General features: G+C 29.8%; 1 protein-coding gene across 1 annotated transcript in view; it reads right to left on the reverse strand.

Moving 5' to 3' along the window:
• The window catches only part of LOC107437477 (uncharacterized), a 255881-nt gene that overhangs the window by 28763 nt on the left and 212596 nt on the right, over positions 1-14522 (reverse strand). The window contains exon 9 of the mRNA XM_043045034.2: positions 8363-8434. Within this exon, the coding sequence (XP_042900968.2) occupies positions 8363-8434 (72 nt within the window). The remainder of the gene's footprint in view (positions 1-8362; positions 8435-14522) is intronic.

Raw genomic sequence — 14522 nt, forward strand, 5'->3', positions numbered from 1 at the left:
CATTTTCTGCTTTTTGCTTTTAAATGTTTGTTTTAGTTTATCAAATTCTTCATTTTAGTTTTGTGCCTGTTGATTTAATATGTGGGAAAGTGGTCAAAATTTTGATTAGAGATTAACTATTTTACAATTCAAGAAGCATTGTATCTTGCATTAGCTTAAGACACGGAGCTTTAATCGAAATTGGAGCATTCTATCTATTCGGAAAGTGGTTGAAACTTAAATTAATGATAAATTGGTGGTGATATGAGCCAGTGGTTTGTAGTGAAAGTATTGTTGATATCAGGCACAGAGCTCCAGTAGAGATTTTATTGCAAGATACCACCATAGTTAATAAGAGCATAGTAATAAAATAGAAAAAATTAACCTTTAAAAAAATTTCAATATTTTAAAAATTTTTGTTTAAAATAAAACAACAGTTAACTTCTTTTTTAAGCTCTTTGTTCTAACAGCAAGTGAACTCTTTGTTCTAACCAAAGAAATGAATTCAATTGGGAACAGATATTTGAACCTTTAAGGCTTGATTCATTTTTTTCGTTAAGTATTTCTTGTTCACTTTTAAAATTATTCAAAAACTGAAAAAAAAATTATGTCTAAAATTTGTAATATATGCATTTCTTGTATTAATTTAAAATTGCCATCTAAATTAAGAAGTACGCAACAATAATTTTGATTTTTTAAAAATTTCTTCTAAAAGCTAATATGCCGAATGAAAATTAAAATATGTGCATTTTAAATTCAAATAAATTAATACATGTAAGGTACATGTAAGCATGTAAGGTATATTGTACTCTTCATGATTAACAGAACAAAATAAAATTAGAGTCGATAAGATAAATAGTTTCAAAGTTAAAAGGGTTTTCCCCATAATTAGTACAATTAAAAAATATAGTCTTTTTGTAGAAAAACAGCATTGCAATTATTGAAATATTAGGCCTTTTGACCCTCGTTGGATCTTGTTCGAATTAATGAGAAAGAAAATATCTAGGAAACAATGCCTCAATTCTTTGTACAGCATAGTGAAAGATTGTAAGAAGCTCAAGTACAAAGTTATACTTTCTGTTCACAAAACATTTATAACTTCTTAAATCGATTCCTGTTTCGTCTAATTCAAGTTAGTCAGAATAAGTACTTTTTATACATAAAAATCCCTTACTACATGAAAAAATAAAAATTTCTCTTGCTTAGGTAGTACATAAAAATCCTTTTATTAAGGATTATACATAAAAATCCCTTGTTTAGGTAGTAATGTCAGTTGTGTGAATAGACACGAGAGAAAATTGTATTTTTTGAACATACAACCCCTTACAAATTCTAAACTGTTAGTTCTATCATCTCATGATTAGTTTCATTCTATATATCGTGAATAACAACAATGCCACACTTGCCTGTCTAGAAGAAATTCAATTCTCCTTTTCAAACCCCTTTAAGTAAGGGTGAAAAGAGGAAAGTAGGGGAGTTTTCAAGTAACATTTAATAAGGTATATTATACATATATGTCATACATAACAAAGATTTATACGAAAAAAATCTTGGGTATTAATTTTCCGAAGAAAAAGTCTAATTTTACGAAGTGAGGAGGACAGGAGGAAAATTGTTTTTTAAAAATCAGTTGGTGAATCAACCTGGTGAAATTTGGAGGCGTTTATAACAATTAAATGTTCATTTTTTATGGATTCCACATCGGCGCTCTCATCTTCCAATTCCTCGTTGTTTTATCCAACAATTAAACACGTTTTGATGTTTTCAAAACTGCTTTCCTGAGTTGTTATTTGGTAGCGTTTTTGTTTTTTTCTTGCTTAAAAATTGATTTAACACTAGATTGCCTAAGGAAGTCATTTTGAATGCTTTTAATTTCAATTAGAAAAACAATGGTGTATATAATGACAAAATTTCTTAGAAACATATAATTTTTTTATTGTTAACATTTACTAATAACTTGTTATATAACAGTAAATAATATAAAAAAATATTAAAAATTAATTTTAAACAAATTTTTTTACGCATTATTTATTCTTTTACAATCCAGTCATTTTGACTGCTTTTGAGCATTATATATACTAAGTTTCAGTCTTTCTAGTTTTGAGACCCCCTAATGATCACATTTTTACGATTTATAATTTGAGAGTGGTAACTACGGATTATCCTGTGTTATAACTGCCTTATTTTCTGATATTACTGCGCACATCACTAGATAATATTACGAGTACGAAAGGGAATTACGAATTTTAAAACAATTTCAAGTTCCATATTACCCCAAAAAACAATAGGAACGTAATCATTATAAACTACTTAATGTATGTCAAGCATATCGTTCTCCCTCCTTCCCTTTCATCACCAGCAAGGCAAAAAGGATCTTTTAATTCAGAATTTTCACCACACTAAAGTAATAAATTAAATGAAAGCAATCAGTATCAGGATGGAGAGAATAATAGCAGGGAAATTGAAATCTTGCAGTGGCGTGTAATGTTCCTCATCAGGAGGGGTTTAGCCATGAGAGCGCAACGAGTATTTATGATAGATATATATGCTGCCCCTACCAGTTCATCGACCAGTGGGCGCTGTGATGCGTGAAACAAAAGAATTGAGATTAATTTTCAGAAGGTCATGATAACAGAGAAGAAAAAAAAGTATAACATCTGTAATGACGTAAATGAGGTTTAATTTAGGGAGTAGAGCTGCTTAAAATTATTCTAATAGAGTTCCTTCTTTACCCATTACTGCTCCCAGTCCCTTTTCAGAGACGATTTTAAAAATGCATCATGAGTCAGGATTAATTATTTTTTATTTATAAATTTTTTTAAGAATTGTTTTTATTAAATTTCAATATGGCAAAAGAATTCAAAATTTGGTTTAAAATTCAGTTTTTTTTCCTTCCAAGTTTGACTAAACCAAGCAGTATATCGCATAATCTAGAAATAAAGCTCAAATTTTCAATGTAGGTTTCAACCCGGTGATAATTAGCTGGGGTCTGTCCAGACATTTAGTAAAAGGTCCATTTTTGCAAAATTGTGAAAAAATTACTCGTAATTTGTGAATATAAAATAAACGTTAATTCACATTCTTTCAACCAGGGTCCGCTTTTGTGAATTAGTGCAAATAGGGTCCGTTTTTGCAAGCAAACTTTTTCAAGAAGTTTTTAAAATGTAAAGACATACAAAATAATGCTCGACACTGTAAAATTATAATTAAGAAAATTAAATTTTAAAAAATAAACAGTAATTGCATCTACTAGCGATGCAACATATAAATATTTGGTATTTAGCGTATACTGTTGAACGCAGAATATTCATTTCGGACGAATAAAGGAAGAAGCTTCTGCCGAAGACAAAATTCAGCTCGTTTACATCTGTCTTTCTTTCCCCCCTTCCTGGGAAGGGTTTATTCGATTACCAAAACAATAATAAAGATAAAAAAATTTGTGAAGGATCCGTTTTTAAGTTAAAATATTTTGTGAAGGGTCCGTTTTTATGAAAAGATATTTTGTGAAGGGTCCGTTAACGGACCCAAATTTCTTCTAAACAGACCCCTGATTAGGGATTAAATGTTTTAATTTTTATAACCGGCGCTGAAGCCGACCCAAATTTGAGTTTACTGCTTTCATTGTACGACTCAGTAGCCTAGTAACTTTAAACCTACCCGGAAGACAAAGGAACTTTTGAATCAAACATTGGGACAAACTAAAGTTCGCGGAAGATTTTTTGATGGAACTAACCCCCATTTGTATTACATGGGGAGGAAAAGCACAGAACCTTTTACGGTTAACGCGACGATAAGGAAATTCTAACCCATGATTTGTCTATCACTGAGGATATTTCACGTCAGCACTGTGGTTGGTGCGTGTTGTGTGCAGAATTCGTATCAACCAGTTGTGTTTTGAACCTGGGTCACCTCATTGGGAGGAGAGTGCTTTTTCCCCTGAGCTACCAGAGTTTAAATGTTTGACGATAAATGTACGTAGAATTTATCGTCATTTCATCACGAATTCGAATATATCATTAAACAAAATTCTGACCACTTTATGACCGGCTAGCGCGCTCAAATGTTAACTGAAGATCTATGCTGATAATATAAGCTCCTATCACTTTCTGACCACTACAAGTAAAATTCATATTGATATTATCAAAATGTGAATTTAGCGCCAATGGAAATTCAGATCAATTTAAGAAGAAATAGAGGAATTAAATTTAAACTGAAGCTCAACTTTGAATGACGCAATAAATTATAATCATTTTCTGATCACTAAAAACAGAATTTATTAAAATAAAGACTTTCCGATTAGCTAAAGAGTTTTAATTGTAACTGTATCTTTGTGCTTCACTACAACGCAAGTTTAAATAGTTTTTTTTAAAGCTGAGAGAAAAGATTTATTGTAATTTTAGTTCCAAATAAAATTTAAAATTTCTGTCTATTATATAATAGTGTTATTATTAATGTGATAAGAATTATTTTTACAAAAGTTAAGTTATGTTAATGTCTATGAAACTCTATTGAATGAGGAAAGAACATAATCAGTGTCAACCTGAACGTTTTCAACCTAAATTGCCACGCATGGTCTCATACCTAAGTTACTTGAAAAAAGACGTTTTCTACCATCTTCCCCCTCTCGCTCCCACCAAATTCAAGGGGTGAGCTTTCGTCTCCTTTTTCTCGTGCCCGTGGTATTTCTGGGCTAGAGCGTTCAAAAGTAATGCACCTATCCATCTCTTGTGTCCGGAATTTTTTAATTTCTTATTTTACACACTTGATTGGCTGCACTAGACTTTTTTTAATGTAACTGGAGATAGTTTATTTTAAACTATTAAACTAGATATCACTGCTATCTAAAAGTATGTATTAGTGATTGTTTCGTAATCTTAGCTCAGCTACTCACGTTTTTCGTGAATGCATGTGGTTTGTGTTCTGTGATATAATATTTTTCAATATTGTGTACATTGTGAAGTTACAGTTACGTGGACATATGGAGTACATATGGAATTTTAAATTTCAATCTAAAAAAATCCCCCCCTCTCCCCCAAAAAATGAATACATCTATTGTACACACACCTTTTTTGTATAATTTTCCTGATTAATAAAAAATCGGCACTTTTATGACCGTTTTATTGAAAATAAAAAGATTGTTAAGGGTCTATACAACTTCATTTTTATATACATTTTTCAGTTGTTTTTCTCATATAGATTATAATGGCACTCAACAATTTCTTCCCATAAACTCTTTCTTTAAGAGTAGTTAAAAAGTATTATAATTTTCGGTAGCATTTAAATATTTCGTCACTTCTGCCATATAATTATGTTTTACGTGGGGGAGGGAAATATATTAATATCATATGATCTAGTTTTGCAAAGCAAAACTGGATCATAAATGTTAAAGTGATTAATAAATAAAATAATTTTTAAAGCAAAATTACATGAATTTAATTTCACAAATATTGAATTCAATTTTTCAATTTTGTAAAATTCATTAGGTACGTTATTATTTCTATCTAAATGATTCATTACACAAATATCGATAAACATTATTCAGTAATGTATAACCGTTACATAAACTATGCTAATTTATTTCTGATAGTGATTGTTATTACGATAAAATAGCCACATTTTATTACTTTGCAACTTTTCGTAATTCCGTAATTCGTAAGCGCAACATTTGCAAGTTATTTTTTGCTCCAATTAGCCATAATAAGCAATTAACAAATATTAGGTAGACAAAAGTGCTGAGTTTGACAAAGCTTTTAATGCATCTTCCCGTGAGTAAAGAAACAATGCATTTAAAAAGTTTTAATTCAATTTATATATGTATTTTTTTAGTCCAAATACTTTTTAGAATTACAATTAACACGTTGAGCACTGCATCAGCCATCGGTGGCTGACACTGGACTTTCCATTTAGGCTGCTCAACCACCGGTGGCTGGCACTGAAATTACATTTAGGCCGCTTCAACCACTGGTGGCTGACACTGAAATTACATTTAGGCCGCTTCAACCACCGGTAGCTGACACTGAAATTACATTTAGGCCACGTCAACCACCGGTGGCTGACACTGAAATTACATTTAGGCTGCGTCTGCCACCGCTTGCTGACACTGACCTTTCACATAGGCCGCGAAAAACAGCTGGCTGACAGCGTATAACATGATATAGAACTATAAAATCTACACTCTTTTATGGAATTGCAGAAAATTTATTCAAAATTTACTTAATTATTGTGGGTTTAATAAATTCAATTTAGTAGATTTTTATCCACCACTATTTTTAAACAATTCGTAGGCATATATAATTCACCACTTTTTTCAGATATGTCGTGCTAAACCTTTTATAAACTAGCAAAATCTGTCTATATTTGCGAATTTAGTTTGTAGTTATTTACCGTGTGGCCAGACCATTAAAATTAGCGTGGCATTCAACGTGTAAAAGGGAAGTTATGTTCGTGAATGATTGTATATCATTAGTAATTATTATTCAATCTAATTAACTAGTGAACCAGCCAACTGAACTGTTATACAAACTATTTTGGGAAAATGTTTCCTCAAAATAAACAGTAACGTTCTTTCAAATGCAAACAGACAAGACATTGTTTTTAGTAACTAAAACACCATAAAAATCTAATGACTAATATGAACAGATATTATTTCTAAATCTAGATGAGCTAAAAGTTAAGCATTGCTGTAAACGCACTAATGCAGCGTGAAGGAAGAGCAATAAAAGAAAATAGGAGGCTAAACACCTAAATGATCTATAGGTACATAAAAGACTATTGTCTAAACAGAAAAAAGGAAGTAAAAAGTCTTCCACATAAAATCAGATCAGTGCATTCAATAAATCGAAATAAAGCAATTGAGAGAGAATGGAGAAAAAGGGATGATTAATAGAAAGTGAATTGAACAAAAAAATAATTAAAGATTTCACATGTATGAAGATTTAAAAAATAATTAAGACTTGATTTAGGTAATTAATAATCTTTAATTTATAGTATAGATATAGTATTTTTCATTGAAAAACACAAAAATATAAATCTACTTTCCCATGTTAAAACGTAGAAAACAGTACATTGACAGTTTCTTCAAAAATATGTTAAAACTAGCTTTAAATTTTTCTATACCTCAGTAGCTATTGATAGTACTTAAATTATCTAATGTCAAAAAATAGTTTAACATTGCATGTATATATGTAAAAAATAGTTAAACAATCAAATAATATTTGTCAATCAAAAAAAGCCACGCATTTATATTTGATGAAATAAAGTTAAGCTCTGTATATTTTATGGATAATTTATATTTTCTATAAGAAACAAGATAAAACTAGCTTTTAAAACTTGTTCAACTTATATGCAGCCGTAGAAAAAATTTGTTTGCCTACGAATTACCTTTCATGAAGTACAAAAAGTTGTGAATTTTTAACGTTTCTAAAATTATCAAACAAATTTCCTGAAAAATTCTTCTTTCTTTCTTTAGAGTATTAATTCTTTAGAGTATTAATTTTTTAGAGTTTAATTTTTAGAGTAGTAATTCTTTAGAGTATTAATTAATTTAGAGCATAAATTTTTTCTTTAGAGTATTAATTTCAATAGGTTAAGATTTATCAATTTGAATGCTTACTTTTCAAGAGGTTTTGTAGAAAATATAAAAGCTGACTTATAAAAAATATTGTATAGCTACTGTTTTAAGTTTTACAAAATATAAAATTTAAGATTATTTTATTTATGCTATAAAAGTGTTATGTAAAGAGAGTTAAAAGTTTACTTTCTTAATAACAATAAGGACACGCAGCCTAAAGCTTATTCCGTGTTTGGATAATTTCGTATTCATACGCGTTTCATTAAAAAAATATACCAAGATTTGATATTGAAAATGATTGACCGTTCGATAAAGCTCGCGAAAATAAATATTGAGTGATCCAAAGAATTGTCGAAATAAGGTAAAAAAGTATTTTATTTTAAAGTAGTTTAGTTAAAAAAATTGAAAATGCTTTCAATTTTAAAATGCATGACGTATAAATGAATTTATTAAAAGTAATTTTTAGGATAAAATAGAAACAATCCTCCACGTCAATAAATAAAAAAAATTATATTTATTTCGAAGTTTCTTTTAAAATCAAATATGAAGTATTCATAAAAAGTTTATGAATATTTACCAAGTTTTTTTTTTTAAAGCATTAAAATCGTTATTTTTGTTCTAGCCATTTTCATTAATTTACGAACGATATGAAAAAGAAACTAATGTCATTCCCAACAGACACCATGCTCTCTCGAAACATAAAATGGTGAAAAAAGACAAAAAAAATAACATAAAAACGAAGCCTTGGTGGTAATTGATGGCAAGCAGCAAGCAATTAAAAATTAAAAAAAAACAATGTAGCTGCTTACTTACAGTAGTGAAATGGCCATCAATGAGTGGATAGGAGTAAGAACTATATATGTCCATGTCGTCGGCTGCCCTGTCCTGAAAACAACATGGAAGCACATTCAGAGAAAATTATTAATATTTTTCCTTTTTTTCCAAGAACACTGCATTAGTGCGCAACAACAATGCTGAGAGCCAAGCACGATTAAAAACCAATGATGAAAAAAAGCCCATACTGATTATAAAAAAAAAACAAAGAGTAAAAGCCGGTGGTCAATATGCTTGGGCTGAGCACCAATTGGCATGATACCAAATGGACATTTCGTGTATCTTGTCTGCTTCTTTTCAATCTGGCATAGAATAACTTTTAAAAGATTCTATTCGAATATCGAAGGCATTTGCAAAGTTCATTCCTACCAACTTTATTGTGAATCATATGCAATTTAATTAGCGAATATTTTGATAAAGATAACATTGTTATTGTAATTCATAAAAGAAGTATTTGATGAATTATGTAAACATATGGATTTCATTCAACAACTGATATAAAGGCATTAATATTTGAATGGTAAATGCTTTTTTTTTCTCCTATAAATTTTGGTGCTGAATTTGCTAAATTAGAAAAGGCATTAGAAATGTTTTTGTATGATTATTTATAGCAACCACAATGGAAAAGAAATATTTGTATGAGACATTGACATAGTTTCTTAATGTTGAAAATTTGAATGCTAAATATGGGATTTTGGGTGATCTTGGGTTATTAGTTAAACTAGTTAGTTTTTGGAGTAGGGACCCCATAAATGTTTACGAAACTTTCGTAGAACCCCATAATATTTATGAAAATATGATCCATAATATTATGGATCTCGAAAGCATTGCGCAAATCTGACACAAGCGTGAATGAAACTGTCAGTTACTAACACCTGCACTATACTATTACAGTTTTAGGTTACTATCTTTAATTTTTAAGATATATAATATTGCAAATAAAAGTAACAAACTTAAAAATAAAACACAATAATGGAAATAAATTAAATTATGTGGATAAATTCAGATACACTGTGTAAAAATATTTACCAATTGTAACAGTTTAATTATAAGCTGAAAAAATATGAAAATTGCTGGAAGTTTTGGACAACGATCCTAATCGGGATCGCGAGACACAGTTTAAGAAACTGAGTTAGACCATGGTTTCAATAGATTAAGGCCAGTGTTTCCCAAAGTGTGGTACGCGTACCCCCAGGGGTACGGGAACAGTTTAGCGGGGGTACGCATTATTATGCGGAATATCAACAAAAGAAATTTTCAAAAATTTATATTTAAAAACAAAGCTAGCCATGAAAATTTACGATTACGTATTTTTCTTTTGGCTATTTTTCGCAGAGTTAACAGTTAATAATTAGTGGTGTCAACAGCCAAATTTAATTTTTAACTTTTGTGCAATTTTTTATAGTAAAAAATACATTAATTTCTTATTAGTGGTACAAAGCGTTACTAAAAATTTAGAAAGGGTACGTAAAAGTCATAAGTTTGGAAAACACTGAATTAGGCCCATAAGACCATGGTTCCAAAAAAATTTGAGAGGTTCCAACTGAAGAAAAATTTGTATTTGTATGCTTATCTCATATATATTATAAAACTATTATTATAATAAAAAAAACGTAATATATATAAGGTATTGAAAAAATGTTAGACATTAAAAATTTGAAAACTAAACATGGGCTTCCAAACTAAACATGGTGGTGCGATCTGTTAGATAATGATTTCAACTGGTTGCTTGGGTTTGTTGGATGTTAGTGTATTTACTGAAAACGCATGTATACTATGAAGTTATAAAAATAATGAAAATGTTTAAATTACAATAGAAATGCGGATTAATTATCTTCCTATTGCAATTTTCATAAATACTTAAATTATATAATTAAATAGCTTCGTTCTTAAAACAATAACAGCCGGTGAACATTATCATAATAAAAAACAACATATTTCAAACAAAATTGAAAATAAATACTTTTAACATAATAATAAAGTGTAAAAAACTTAGAAGTATTTTAAAAGGCACAAATTTATGGTTATTTACAACACTTGGATGTTCATTCTTACTCACTTTGCGAAGGGACACCCATAATTGCTTCGCAGTCAACTTTGTTTCTCGATATAAAATTAGAATTATGACAAAAAATAATATTTTGATTGATATATCTTATTTCCTTGATACCCGTAATGAAATAAAATTCGCCAATTTATTCTTGCAATGAATTCGACTTAAGCAACTTACAAAAAACTCGTTTTCGAGAAGTATTTTTCCAAGGCATTTGAGCAAGCCTTCAAGCTAATTATGCAAAGAGGAAGTTCACGAAAACCTCTTCCATTTGCTCGATGATAACGGAAATATTTTTTAAAATTTTTCCTGTTTTTTTTTCTTCGGAATTGTGGTTTTTATAGGAAAGTTACTGTTTTTACTTGTCTCCTTGTTTGAGGCAACACCCACTGCTTAATTTGTTCACCAAACCTCGTCTTTGCTTCGAAACCATTTTAAGTAACCTCGAAAACAAACCATACCTCGACAACAATTTGTTTTTACCTCGAAAACAAATGAATTGTCATACATTAAACTAAACTCAGTGGCGCGACAGCCTATAGGAAGCCAAGGCCTAGTGTGCCCATCTCAGTTTTCTTGACCTTCGGGCTCTGGGGTGCAAGAGCAGATGTTCCTGTTGGATCAACGCCAAACCCTCAGTGTTTAGCTCTCAAACATGCTTGGTACTCATTTAATCGACCCACTGAAGGGATAAAAGCCTGAGTCAAACTTGCCCGGCCCGAGGATCGAACCAATGACCTGTGACACGACAGAGAGAAGCGTTACCATTCAGCCCCCGAGCGATCATATATTATAACAGTGTGCAAAAAAAAAAAAAATCTATTCTGGGTGTAAATTTGAGGCAATTAAGTTCTCCGTCGCATTCTAGCAATTATAAACACATAAATTTTTTTAATTAACTCGAATCACAATTTTAATTAACTCGACACAATTTTAATTAACTCGGAAGTTCAGGACATTCTAGTAATCACGGAGATTTTTTTCAATTGTAACTAATACAAATTTGCTTAGGTTACACGAAAAAGAAAAGCAAGAAAAGATTCAATCTGTCTTATGAAGATTATGAAATTATCTACAATCTGTACAGAAAAAAATTATTTCATACATTAAAGATCCATAAAATTTCATTTGTAATATTAATAATATGAGTACATATACCCTAGCAGCAAAATAACTTAGGTTTCCATTGGACCAATATTCACGAATCTTGGCTCAATAATGGTTTAAAGGGCCGTTATTTTCTAATATTTGCCCTATATAGAGCTTCCAGACTCACTCGATATTTTAGATTATTTAACCGATATAGACCTTATATTGGCAGTACATAGGCCGATATTGGTTTTATATGGGACCAATATTAAAAAAATTTAGACATCTCAATATTGGTCCCTCGGTGGATGTTCATGCAGGACCCCCAATGAGCCAATTTGGAGCCCAACTGGGTAAAATAGTTGCTAGGGTACATGTTAGTACGTGTAAATAACGTGCACAAATATTTATTATTTTCACAATTGGTGTAGGGCTTTAAAATTAATAAATGAAGATTGGAAAACTCAGTTCTGTAGATTAGCAAGGAAATGTTCAGTTTTTATTGCAATATGAGATTATTTCTAAATACTTTCAAATAAGTAGAAGGCATAAATGAACAAATGTATTTCTTATTATTGTCTGTAAAATCTTTTATATTTCTTAACATCTTTTTTTTATAATTTTGGACTCCAACTCAAAAGACAAGTTTATATGCACTAATCTTTATGGACTTGTTGATAAAAACTCCCGAGAGCATTTCCATTATAAGGTGTGGAAAATCATCCACATTTTTCTTTCTGCTTTATTCAACTGCCACCAAGTATAAGCATCGTTTTATAAGCATCGTGGTTTAATACAAACTGAAGTTTTATTTTTGGGAGCCAATATTTTAATAAAATTGAAAAAAAAATATACAAATGAAAATGTGTACTTTTACACAGCTTTTTACTATTCTCACACATAGTGTGTTTGAGTTTGGTATTTACTTTCCTTTCCTTACTACTTATATAATTTCAGCGTTCCACATAAAAACGATTCGTTGAAAGTATACCTCATACTGAGTCTTTAGATAATCAGAATTTATGTCGGAAATTCATAATTTTTTTTTGTATTTCGCCAATAATATATTTCTTATTGATTTTGCAATTACAATACATTTTCCAAAAGTGTCAATATATACATAAACTGACCTGACAAAAACTAAATTTAAAAAAAAAATAATTTCATTTTTCGCACTCAGAATACAAATTTTAACATTTTTATGAATACTTAGTACTTATGTGAAACTTAAATATCGAAAGTTTTATTTTGAAAAATATTCTGCTTAGTAATAGAATTTATATAATATATGTAGAAGGAAATTCCATAGCATATTTGGCTTAAAAAGATAAAAAAATATTGTTTCCAACATTAGAGCAACCTTTTATTTTACTTTTAACTTCATCAAATAAAGCGAGCTCTTAAAACAAAAATCTTGTGAGAAAATGAATTTGACTTTCTCTTTGCAACAACAAATGATATTTGATCATTGTTAGAAGTATAAAGGGAGAAAAAATCACGAAAAAAACTAAAAAAATTAAAGAACTAAGAACTAAAGTAATCTAAATTTTGATGTCTGCATTTTGTTTGAGCTGACGAGCATCTCGCGTTGTATTTTTTTCAACGCACGTTCTTACTCACTGAATAATCACTGAACTAATTGCTATACTTTTATAAACTCAGTGCATTTTGTTATGCACCTTAAAAATTAGGAATTATTTTCACACAGCAAAATAAAATGTTATGTTAATTTAGAATCTTGACACAGTGGCGTAGCTCACAATTTCTTACAGAGAAAAATTAAAATAAACATGAAAATTAAACGAAAAAAGTTTTTTCTTACTTTAAAAAAAAATCATATTGAAAAATTGTTTTGAAGAATTTTTTATGTGAAATACAGTTTATGTTATTATATTGCCATATGTTAACATTTCTCTAACTTATTTCATTGTAATTCAGGATAATTTTTTTTTCTCCTTCATCTCTAAAAAATGACCGGTAAATCAAAGCCTTTATTATTTAGCGGCATTGCTTTTTTTATAAATAACGAAAATTCTTTCAAGCATCAAATAATTACCCTTTGAAAACAAAAGAAAATCGAAGCAGAAAGATTTTTTTTCTGCTTTAGCATGCAACCATAAACAACAGCAGGATAATATTCATTATTCAAAACATGTATTGCTATTCATATTGGTTGAAAATTTTCTAGTTTTTACAGTGCTCAGATATTAATTTAGATTTTACATGGGAATAACGAAAATTTAGACATTAAATTGTAAAAAGAATCATTGTTTGCGCATTAACCCTTCGAAATGATTGGATACTATAATAATATGAAACTTTACTTGCAGCGAAATTTAAAAGGAAATTAAAGCTTAATTCAATCAAGGATAACGATATGTTTTTATGTTATCAAAGAAATTTTTTTGTTTGTAGTTTTGAGTAAAAATATAAATAATTTTCTGCATTCCTTTTTTATAGATGCAACGCAAATTAGTTTCTTTTATCATAGATTTTAACTATAATTGAGAGCGCACAGGATGATAACGTTTGCCCTCATAATGACGTCACTTTTGAGTGAATCAATAGAGTTTTCAACCTGCGTTTCTCCAGTGTTATTTCAATGGAAGAAATACCACTCTGAGCCGTAAAGCCGGTTAAATATAGGGATTTATTGCTCCGTAATTGGATGCAAATGCTTTAAATGTTTAAAGGGCCTTATGTAAAAAGTTTTGTACAGTTTATATCTATTAAAAAATTTCAATTCAAAAATAATTTTTAATCTAGTCAAGGCTTGTCGAAAAATTATCCAATATTTTATTGTTCGGTTTTTTTATCGCTTCAAAAGCTTTTAACTTTTCTCCATTGCTTGTATAAACGCATATCTACCAAAAAAGAAAACTCTTCTGAATGGTCACATGACACCCTTCTCTCTCCTCCAAAATCGCCGAATGAGCACGTGACTGTTGAAACTGATGTTAGGGAAGAAGAGAGAGATGAGGAAAATAGGGGGCCAAG

The sequence above is a fragment of the Parasteatoda tepidariorum genome, chromosome 10 (assembly GCF_043381705.1).
Source record: "Parasteatoda tepidariorum isolate YZ-2023 chromosome 10, CAS_Ptep_4.0, whole genome shotgun sequence".
NCBI lineage: Eukaryota > Metazoa > Arthropoda > Arachnida > Araneae > Theridiidae > Parasteatoda > Parasteatoda tepidariorum.